This window comes from Tachyglossus aculeatus, chromosome 9, assembly GCF_015852505.1.
Source record: "Tachyglossus aculeatus isolate mTacAcu1 chromosome 9, mTacAcu1.pri, whole genome shotgun sequence".
Taxonomy (NCBI): Eukaryota; Metazoa; Chordata; class Mammalia; order Monotremata; family Tachyglossidae; genus Tachyglossus; species Tachyglossus aculeatus.
In genome coordinates, this window is record NC_052074.1 from 27,570,333 (window position 1) to 27,582,398 (window position 12,066).

Here is a 12,066-nt window from a genome sequence, read left to right on the forward strand (position 1 = left end):
AAGGGATCAACTAGATTATCACCAAAGAGGACTACACTTTAATTCCTCCTAGAAAGAAGGATGTCTTTCCAAAGAAGGAGTTTCCAGAAGTTCTATGATAAAATCACTAAAGAGTGGGAGCAGGGGGAGAAAAGACCAATAAGACTTATGATAAAGTAGTTCTTTCTTATATCTAATCCACATTCCTGTGGTTGCAACCCAAGACTGCTCTTGTTGTGTTTCTAATGAAGATGAAGAACACCTGGCCACGATTCTTCTACTTCCTACTGCTAGAGGATTTGAAGACTGTTATCAAATCACTCCTTGGCCACCTCAATTCTGACTCTTTTAGTTGTCCCTTAGAGGTAGTTTTTTTATATCTCCTGTAGGTTCTTCTCATCTTTAAGAAACAGACCTTGATACTGGGCTATTACCATTCCTACTTTTTAAGTCAGGTGTAAAATCAGGATTAGAACTCAACTCTCTTTAAGTCAGTGATTTAAGCATTGAGCCATACTGTCTCCTGTCATCTTTATCTAATGAAAAGAGTATGTCAATAAAGTCTTTTATTTTATGAGATTGCTTTTGAGAACATTTTTTTTGCTCCAGCTGAAAATCATTTACCCTTTTTTTGAATAGTGAATTATATTAATGGTACAAGGCAAAGAAGTATGTCAATATCAGATATAACAACTACCAGTCACTCAGATTTGAAACACTGCCAGTTTATACAAACCTAGCCTTGAAATTGTTAAAACACAGAAGTTCATTACATTTAATGATCGAGTATCCCTCAAATTTATGAAAGGAGTGCTTATGTTAACCATTTACAATGCTAAGCCCTAGTGTAAACTGCAAACTCAGGGAAAATCCCCTTAAAATTTAACTCAGAAAGTAATTTCAAATATCCATGAACCATAAAGGTATATATTTTATGTACCTATGTATTTCTTGTAGGTATTTACCAACCAAATGTCTATGCTAGTTCATCTCCTTCAGTTAAATGTATGCTATTTAGATATCTCATCAAGTAAATTATGGGTGAATGGAAAAGAATGAAGAAAAATGAAATTGGAAGGCTTGGCTGTGAAAGAGCTGAGAGGGATTTGAAAAGATGAATTTTTTGTCATGACAAGAAAACTCAATTTTAAGAGCTCACTCCAACTTTTAAAGTGTAGTGATGCTTGAGAAAAAGAAAGAGCTGTTCCTTATAAAACAGCGGGAGGGATCCTGGGGAAAAATAAACAAACTCTTTCCCTATTTGCACATTACAGTGTAGTTGCATCTAACTATGAAAGGAGGTCTTTTCTCCACCCAAGAGCTGCTAGACAGTGCCTCTTCCTTTTCCAAAAAACAAACAAAAAGCTGACCGTAAAGTATTATTTATGAGGATATTTTGGTTCTTGCCTTAAATCACTAACCAATAACTAAAGTTAAAACCATTTGATTCTGGGTAGTTCCTTTCTTATTTTCTCTAATGTAGCCTACAACTGCTCCAGGAAATCTTCTCAGCCTTGAGATGTTCACTTTAACTTAGCCAGATACAGGACAGGATATCAAAAGTCATTTTTAAGTTTCAGAGATTAACCCGAGCCAATCAGTTGTCCATTATTTTCACTGTAGGAGCTGGGGGCAACACTAGGCCACATTCTAAGCATGTGAACTATTTCAGGCAAATATTAATAGGATTAATAAAATCCATTCCCTTCCCCCACCCCACTTTTCTTTTGGGGTCATTTTCTCAGTATGAAAAGCCAGTCTTCTAATGCCAAATTAGAATAATTAAGGGGTCTTTGCAGGTTTTTATGGACACGACCCTCAAAATTCATTCTTTTTTTCCTCTGAGGCAATTTACAAATTCAGCCATAGCATGAGCAAAACCTAACCTCCCCCTCCCCACAGGCTGCAAACCTTATTACCCAAATGTGAAGTAAATAAAGCCTAGAGCTGACAGCATGCATTTTAAGGTTAAACAACAGCATGAAACATCGTGGTTGGGTGTGGAGTACAGTATATTTTTCGTATCGTCTAAACAGGTGGACCCCCAAATGTTGTAAAGAGCCATACCTGAAAAAGAATAATCTGTTTTTCAGTGGGATTCTGAGACCAGAAAATTCAGGGGTGGACAGGAAAAGGTCATGGCCCATGGGCATGTATGGGCCCTGTTTCCTAATTGTTGGGATTTCATGATGTCACTCACATTACTGAAGTGTCCTAAATTTCTTTCTTTATCTCTCCCCCACCCCCCTGTTTTATTTTTTAGATCCCAGGCAGACCCAGTCATCCCCACCATGGTCCTATGATCAGTCTTACCCATCCTACCTGAGCCAGATGACATCACCATCCATTCATTCCACCACCCCCCTGTCCTCCACCCGGGGCACGGGACTTCCCGCCATCACCGATGTGCCCAGACGCATCTCAGGTAAATACAATGTTTCAACTCAAAACCATCAGGACATGGTGCGGGTGGGATCAGGGTAGCTTGAGAACAACCCATTCCAGTGTTGTATTCCCAGTAAAAGCAGTTGGGTAGAGCTGTGACTCCATGGAAGGGAGGAGTTTGCAAACTCTGGTGGTGATAGGCCTCCTGAAGGTCCAGGCTTTAGTAAGGAGGTGATAACCTACCAAGCCTTTGGGTTTTGTGCTTCTGATGTGTATTCCGAATCAGATGATCATTCAGTGCACTCAGATGGCTGCACTGTTGAACTGCACCTAGGGTGGAGTTCTCTGTTGTGCTAGTAAAGGTGTTAGGGTCTTTCTTATTCCACACCTCTGGCTGCTGATGTTTCTCTATCTTGCTTCTCCTAACTTTGGCATTGTAAACTGGAATAAGGGATTGAAAACCCATCCTCTGTTTATTTCCTATTTAGGTCTGCAATTCTGACTGATTCGATTCCCAAGAGTTCAAGAATGCCAGTTCTTTAAAACCCATGTGTATTTAAGATCCATATCAGAAACAGGTCTGGTCAGTTTATGCTGCAGAGCAACACTGCAGAGTTTGGGCAAAAAAAAAATTATATATATACATATAAATACAGTCTCAAACCAATCAAAGGAAAATAGGCAGTTTCTCCCAAGAATGTGTAGCAGAGATGAATGAAATCTCTATTGGCTCTAGCCAGCGGTCATCGGCTCTAGACTGTGAGAAGCCTAGGTTAGCCTAGACTCCACGGCTCATAGCGAGTGACAGGCTGCTATGTTAAATGATTGGGCTGCTCCACTCTGAGATAGCTAATCTCATCCATTTGGCTAGCCTGGGACCGTGAAGCACGGAGAGCTGTTTTGTGTCCCAGCAAGGCTTGAAGAAGTCAGGTGAATCAAGGTTAGGGGATGACTGACCAGCTATATCATGCAAAAGAAAACATTCCAATTCCCTTATAAAACCAAAAAGAATTGGTTTCTCTGTCTGGCTTCCTGGATTTGCCAGATACTGTTCCTTGTTTTAGCGTTCGGGCCCCATACACCTGTTTGATTCCTGGCCAGGTTAATTTCTCTCTTTCTCTTTGTGTCTCTGTCTCTTTCTCTCTCTTGTTTCCACAAAGCTCGCAGCCGTTACTCACTTGGCTGAATTGCATCACTGACAAGTTGAACCTCCGCCAACAGGCTTGCAGGTTTTGATTAGTTCAGACTCCTTTATTTCCTTCTAGTTGGGAGGAGGGAAGGCTTTGTTTCTCAAGCAAATAGCAGGAAAGTCTCTCTGGTACTAGTGCTCTTTGTATTTTCTGTGGTAGATGGCTTCTTATTGAGGTGAGTAGCCAGAACAAGATGAGCTCAGGGTTCTCTGGAAAACAGAACAATACTTTTTTTTTTTAATCCTTGTTATTGCTACCACTATACTCGTTCCAATTCAGTACATGTTGGGGTCTAAGAGTTCTAAAAAATATGGAACCAGACACAATCCCTGCATTTGGGGTTCACCATATTACCAGCGGGATAAAAGCAGTCTGGGGATAGGAGAAAAATGAGCTCTGAAACAGGGCAGAGGTTTGAATGGACATCAGTATTCAGTCTGTAAAGGCCCTTTGATCCATTCTGCTCAAAGTCCATTTTGTTTTACTCAGTACCAAATTGATTTGATGTTGATTAGAGGGGGAAAGTACATTCTTGCTTCTGGTTAAGTTGAAGTAGTTGTGTTTTCGCAGGTGATCCCCAGGAATATCTAGGGGGACAGTGTCAGGGACAGACTTCAGTAGCTGCACAAATCCCAGCATCTGCTTTTGGATGGGCGTTTAGATTTGAGTTTCTGCAGGGAAATAGTAAAAGAAAACCACCGACAAAAGTAACTAATAACCTAAACAGTCTGCTAAAAGCCCAGTGAGTATCGTTTACCGTTTCTGTGGCACTCTGTTCGTATGAAGTTCTTTTCAAATCTTTTCAACTAGCTGTTGCTCATCATAGTCCTGTGAGGTAATTCACTATAGTCACCCCCATTCTACTGAGGAGGAAGCTGGAACCCAGATGGCTTAGCTACCCAATGCACCCACTGAGCTAGTGCCAGAACAGGAAATACAGCTCTCTGTTCCTGAGCCTCTGATTTAAACTAGTTCTAAACCAAATTTGTTCCAGTTTTTCCTCCCTCTTCTGACATTTCCTTGAGTGAAATGCCTCTGTGCCATACTGAGAGGTGCTAGGTAAACATATATAGTATTCAAATAGAACAGAAAATCCCTTCTGTCAGGATATGGGGTAAAAGGAAGAAACAGCTGGATTTAGGCTGTCAGGAAACTGGAGGGACCTGAAGAGACCCAGTCTTGTTCCCTGATGAGGAGCTATGTCGGGGGGCTGAGTGTGGGGCCGGGGGCTGCTGGAACATTGATGAACAGTTTGTTATAAGGTAGTTTGGAGAAGGGTGTCATTTTGAATTCCCCAAGGATTGGCCATATTGAAGCATCTTACATGGGAATTTATTCTCTGGACTCTTGGGAAACACTTCATCTGAAAGGAGCTATTGTGGGATGTAGTCTAGTTGTGCAGTTGAGGCAACATGGCCTAGTGGATAGAGCACAGGCCTGGGAGTCTGAAGGTCATGGGTTCTAATCCTGCTTCTGCCACTTGTCTGCTGGGTGACCTTGGCCAAGTCTCCTAACTTCTCCGTGCCTGTTACATCATCTGTAAAATAGGGATTAAGACTGTGAGCCCTGTGTGGGATGGGAACCGTGTTCAAACCAATTATCTTGTATCAACCCCAGTGCTTAAAACAGTGCCTGGCACATATTAAGTGCTTAACAAATACCATCATTATTATTAGTTCTGTTTTCTCTCTGGCCATTCTCTAGTGCTTCAAACTCAGATTGCTTCACAATTCCTTAAGAAGGAGATAACTGTACAGCATAACTGCATGGTGGGAGGAGGAAGGGAGAATTTTTTTTTCTGAATTAACACAGTAGCTCAGAGGGAGATGCACAGTGACAAACTAATTTGGGAAGAGCTGCTCCTAATTTCTTGTAAAATGACCTGGAGTCCTTCCATCTTGCCTGCACAGAATGCTCAACTTGTCAGCTCATTCATTCATTTAATCATATTTATTGGATGCAGAGCACTGTTTTAAGTGCTTGGGAGAGTTCAATACAACAGTAAACAGACACATTCCCTGCCCACAATGAACTTACATTCTGGAGTGGGGAGGCAGATATTAAAGAAAACGAAATATATTACAGATAGTTCCATAAGTGCTATGGGGCTGGGATGGGGGAAGAACAAAGGGAGCAAGTCAGGGCAATGCAGAAGAGAGTCAGAGAAGAGGAAAGGGGAGCTTAGTCAGGGAAGGCCTCTTGGAGGAGATGTGTCTTCATTAAGGCTTTGAAGTGGGCCATCAGATAAGGCTATGACAGAATATTTAAGGAAAACAAATGGAAAACTAGAGAAGATCATTATTTATTTCCCCATTTTCAAAAGATCTTTTAAAATATATTGCTCACAGTAACTTGTGTGGTAGAGCCACAAAATAATAATAGATACCAGGTACTAGGTACCACATACTGTGCTTAGGGCTGGGGTAGATACAGGATAATCAGACTGGACACAGTTCCTGTTCCGCATGGGGCTCACAGAAAGCCCATTGTGGGCCGGGAATGTGTCCATTTATTGTTATATTGTACCCTTCCCAGTGCTTAATTCAGTGCTCTGCACTTAGTAAGTGTGCAGTAAATATGATTGCCTAACAAATGGAGATGGAGATACATATTTAATACTCATTTTACAAAAGAGGAAACTGAAGCCCAGAGAAGTTGTGACTTGTCCAAGATCATACAGCAAACAGGTGGCAGAGCTGGGATTAGAACCAAAATGTGGCTGCCACTCGTCCAGCCAAGGAAGCTCCAAAAGAGTGGGTCCCTGGCATTGTTGGGATCAAACTCACATGTCCTTTAGTAATAACAGTAATAATAATAACAACAACAACTATGATGTTTGTTAAGCACTTACTACATGCCAGGCACTGTACTAAGCACCCTGTCCCACATAGGACTCAAGGTCTTCGTCCCCATTTTACAGATGTTATCTGAGGCACAGAGAAGTGAAGTGACATGCCCAAGGTCACTCAACAGACAAGCAGCTGAGCTGGGATTAGAATTTATGACCTTCTGATTCCCAAGCCCATGCTCTTTCCACTACACCGTGCTGCTTCTTTTATTGCTCATAGGTATCTATGTGCAATAAAAGAAGCAGCATGATATATATATGTATATCAGGACATCATGACAGAATAGGTTTTATCATGTTGACATGCAGTTGAATGGGCTGAGTGATAGAAGTGACCTCACCTATCATTTTGGGTGCACAGATGACTGAGCTACCTAAGGAGGAAACACTTAATGGTAGGGGACAGGTGTTCCCTTTACTTACAATAAAACCTCTGTGACATCCAAAAGGAACAATTGAAAATCACTTTCTGTGTTTCTCACCTTTTATGTGTTCCCACAATTAATATTATTCACTCCACTCAGCTGCTCATTAGATAAGAAGGAGGGGGTGCCTTTGTATTCTGTTCCCCTAGTTGCCATTTCAGTACTTCTGAGCCACCAAAGCACAATTATTCTCACCCCCTTCTTTAGCACTTCAGGGTGTATGTTACATACCCTGTTACTAAACATTTTCTCATGCACATATCCCCTTTTCCTTCTTCCTCCTATCTGTAAATTATTTTAGTATCTGCCTCTTTGACTTGATTGCAGGCTCCTTCAGGACAGGGATCTTGTCTATTTGATCTCTTGCACTCTCCCAATCACTTAGCACAGTGCTCAAATAATACTACTGATTGATTGATTGTGTGTGTTACCCACGCATGTAGAAGATTGTTGATAAAGGGGCATAAAGACAGATCCCAAATTATTTTCAGAAAAATGAACTACAACACATGAGCACTTGAAACTTCCCTGGAAGCATAAAATAAGTCTCCATCAATAACTTTTAAAATGAAATGATGTATTTTCCTGATTTCAGAAGAGATTTGTCACTGGGTCAAATTTTCTAGAGACATAAAAGAAAGGGTTTTCAAAGGTCTGAGTCCATGAGGACAAACACTGACTCATGCACTCAAAATGCCCCGATATTTAATCAGTGGTATTTATTTTGATTGCTTCCTATGTGCAGAGCACTGTTCTAATCGCTTGGGAGAGTACAATGTAAGAGAATCAACAAACGTGTTCCATTAATTAATTCACTCATTTGTATTTATTGAGCGCTTAAGGTGTGCAGAGCACTGTACTAAGCACTTGGAAAGTACAATTCAGCATTAGAGACAATTCCTGCCCTCAATGGGTTTACAGTCTAGAAGGGAGGAGACAGACATCAAAACAAGTAAACAGGCATCAATAGCATCAATATAAATAAATAGACTTATACACATCAAAACAAACAAGCATTCATATAAATAAATAGAATTATAGATATGTACATATATATACAAGTACTGTGGGGCAGGGGGTAGAGCAGAGGGAGTGAGTCAGGGCTATGGGGAGAGGGGGAGCTGAGGAAAAGGGGGGCTTAGTTTGGGAAGGCCTCCTGGAGGAGGTGAGCCTTCAGAAGCGTTTTGAAGGTGAGCTTCCAGATTCCAGTGACCTTATATTTTGTGTACCCTAATAAGGCCTGTGGGTTCTTTAGATTGTTAGAGGCTCTTGCCATCCAATGGCATAGTGTATCTTTCTTCTCTGCATCCGTGTGGCTCTTCGACCTCTATGAAACCAGAGAAGCTCTCCCTGTTGATGACATCTCTGGAAATTCAGGTGAGGTGGGGGTGGGCGTAAGATTTAGGATTGATAATGTTTTTGCCACTTTTAAAGGACATGTAAACGTTTTACATTATTCTGTTCTGCTGCCAAAATGTTTCAGAGCAAGGGCTAAATTAAGTGGACAATGGATACCTGAGGAAAAGGAGAAGATTTTGAACTTTGCTTTTGAACTAGAGAAGCAGCATGGCGTAGTGGACAGAGCACGGGCCTGGGAATCAGAAGGTCGTGGATTTTAATCCTGGTTATGCTACTTGTCTGCTGTGTGACCTTGGGCAAGTCACTTCACTTCTCTGTGCCTCAGTCACCTTATCTGTAAAATGGGGATGGAGACTGAACCCCACATCGGACAGGGACTGTGTCCAACCTGATTTGCTTGTATCCACCCCGGTGCTTAGTACAGTGCCTGGCACATAGCAAGCGCTTAACAAATACCACAGTTACTATTTATTTGATTCTCCCCTTAGGGTTCAGGAGGTTGGAGGGGAGGTGGGCAGGGGGAGGCTGAGCCTGCCTGTACCTGCTTTCCTGACATGAGATATTCCTTTCTCACTCCCCCTTCACCTTCAACCAGCCATTTACATGGCAGATGGGCAAGGAAGAATAATTAAATAATCAAACTGTGTCTCACCTGATTAGCTTGCCTCTACCCCTGAGTTTAGTACAGTGCCTGGCACAAATACCATAAAGACCTCTGAATAGTGTTTCATAAATCTTATACAAGCAGTCAGTACAAAACGTAGACCCGGACTTGGTTGACTTCAGTTAAACTTGGCTTCTTAGATATGTTCATCAGGATCCATAAATTGCTTCAAGGTGATATGGTCACAGTTAGAGGAACTTTCTTCTTCAGCAACAGAATAAATCAAGGCTATAGACTAGGTCCGGACTTGTTCATTCTCAAAGTTGGTGCAAGAATATGATTCTGATTCTCTGGGGAAACTCATGACATTCAACAGGCAGGGGACATAATTAAAATTACAGGAGCATCTGCACGCTGATAGTCTGAAAGTGCGCACACACACACACACACACACACACACACACGCCCCCCCCCCCTTGTTAAAATTAGAAAAATATTTTAGATGGGCAATTAATCTGAGGGAGACTGAATTTACGTAACAGCCTGCACCTGGCAAAACACAAACCGAGGATCACATTAGTAACACAGTGACATAATAATGAATGTTGTCACCAAATTCTGTTTTCCATGTAGCCCTTTATTCAGTGCTGCAAGGACAGACCAGGAGATAGATACCTCAAGCAAATGGGCTAGTGGGGCCTTTGAGAAACTGAAAGATAAAATATGGGGCCAATACAGCACCATTATTTAAACCAAATCAAAGAGTGGTGTTAGGATGTGACCTTCTTTTTTTGTGGTATCTGTTAAGCACTTACTATGGGCCGGGCACTGTACTAAGCTCTGGGGAAGATACAAGCTAATCAGGTTGGACACAATCCAGGTCAGTAAGTCAATCAAATTTATTGAGCGTTTACTGTGTGCAGCTTGGGAGAGTACAAAGCAACAATAAACATACACATTCTGTGCCCACAACGAGTTTACAGGCTGCCCCAGTCTTAATCCCCATTTTATAGATGAGGTAACTGAAGCCCAGAGAAGTGAAGTGACTTGCCCCAGGAGACACAGCAGACAAGTGGCGGAGCTGGGATTAGAACCCTTTGTGGAAGAGAGCTGGATCTACCAGAGATGCCCCATCTGACTCTTAGAGCAGCCTCACCAACTCCTCTTACATGCAGTACTTAACGTTAAGCAGCAGAATAGGATCACAGAAAGTGGGCTTCTGGAATGCAGTCAGACCACCAGGGAGGAAGCAGTGCTTGTTAAATCACACCTGGGCAGGACATCTGAAGGGAGTCGCTTCAGCAGGCTCTTTTGTGAAATGAAATGAGGCATCTAAACAGCAGAGACCCAAAGATGCCTGAAGGACACAATGAAGTCAGATCCCTGTGACAGAGCTGTGGAGAATGTGGACACAAGCATACAATCTGGTATGTGACAGTAAGGAAGTGAAATGGCCATCTTAGTAGAACAGAGGCTTCAGGAAGATCATGAAACCAAGAGAGAAAAGAAAACAGTGTTAGATCCTGAGGGTAGCATATGTAACTGTATTGCAAGGGGTGTCCTTTGTATGCTTGTGATGCACCAGGGGTTGTCAGATTCACCTTGGTCTTATCCATCAATCATATTTATTCAATCGTGTTTATTGAGAGCTTACTGTGTGCAGAGCACTGTACTAAGTGCTTTAGTTAAAGTCTCACCATTAGTAATATCACCTTTTAACTAGAAGGACAGTATTATCCTCTCCCGGTCAAACAATCAATGGTATTGTATTCAACCAAGCCTTAATATAGTATTCTACACGATAAGCAGTGAGCAGGGAGTTGGTAATAATAATGACATTTATTAAGCGCTTACTATGTGCAAAGCACTATTCTAAGCGCTGGAGGAACATTCCCTACCCACAAGGAGCTTACAGACTAGACGGGGAGACAAGTGGGGTGACCAGAAACTCCTTGACAGCTGTGGATGCAGGAATAGCAAGGAAATGAGGTGTGGAGAAAGGCTAACCAATCTTTTCCTTACTGCAGTGGCAGCCACCACAGCTGCAACCAATGCCACTACACCATGGCTTAAGTGCTCATTTTCTGTGTGGCCATGCCAATGTGGTTCTATGCCACAAGCTCTAGGATATAGATGATAGGGGTGGCAGTGTCAGGAGTCCTGCTGTTATGGCCCATGTCATACTAATAGAATTTATTTATTTTTTAATGGTATTTGTGAAGAGCTTACTATGTGCCAGGCATAGTACTAAGCACTGGGGTAGATACAAATTAATCAAGTTGTACACAGTCCATGTCCCACATGGGGCTCAGAGTCTTAATCCCTGTTGTACAGCTGAGGTAAATGAGGCACAGAGAAGTGAACTGACTTGCCCAAGATCCCACAGCAGACAAGTGGCAGAACTGGGATTAATATTAATAATAACAATAATAATAATAATAATAATTGGCATTTGTTAAGCACTTACTATGTGCAAAGCACTGTTCTAAGCGCTGGGGAGGATACAGGGTGATCAGGTTGTCCCACGTGGGGCTCACAGTCTTAATCCCCATTTTACAGATGAGGTAACTGAGGCCCAGAGAAGTTAAGTGACTTGCCCAAGATCACACAGCAGACGTGGTGGAGTCGGAATTCAAACCCATGACCTCTGACTCCAAAGCACAATAGTAATTGTGGTGCCTGTCTACTTGTTTTGTTTTGTTGTCTGTCTCCCCCTTCTAGACTGTGAGACTGTTGTTGGGCAGGGATCGTCTCTATCTTTTGCTGAATTGTACTTTCTAAGTGCTTAGTACAGTGCTCTGCACACAGTAAGCGCTCAATAACTACAAGTGAATGAATGAATGAAGTGCTTAGTGTGTGCCAAGTACTGTATTAAGTGCTGGAGTGGTTACAAACAAATCGGGTTTGACACAGTCCCTGTCTGATAAGGGGCTCAGAGTCACAATCCCCATTTTGCAGATGAGGTAACTGAGGCCCAGAGAAGTGAAGCAACTTGCCCAAGGTCACACAGAATACAAGGGGTAGAGCTGGGATTATTCATTCATTCAATCATATTTATTGAGCGCTTACTGTGTGCAGAGCACTGTACTAAGTGCTTGGGAAGTACAAGTCAGCAACATATAGAGACGGTCCCTACCCAACAATGGGCTAACAGGCTAGAAGGGGGAGACAAGACAACAAAACAAAACATGTAGACAGGTGAAACATGTAGATAGGTGAACCCATATTAGAACCCAGGTCCTCTTGACTCTCAGGACCATGCTCTAGTCACTACAC

At 42.1% G+C, this 12,066-nt stretch overlaps 1 protein-coding gene across 2 annotated transcripts in view; it reads left to right on the top strand.

Moving 5' to 3' along the window:
• Positions 1-12,066, top strand: part of RUNX2 (RUNX family transcription factor 2) — a 136,519-nt gene that overhangs the window by 93,222 nt on the left and 31,231 nt on the right. For both annotated transcript variants that reach the window (XM_038750980.1, XM_038750981.1), the window contains one exon: positions 2,243-2,404. In XM_038750980.1, the coding sequence (XP_038606908.1) occupies positions 2,243-2,404 (162 nt within the window). The remainder of the gene's footprint in view (positions 1-2,242; positions 2,405-12,066) is intronic.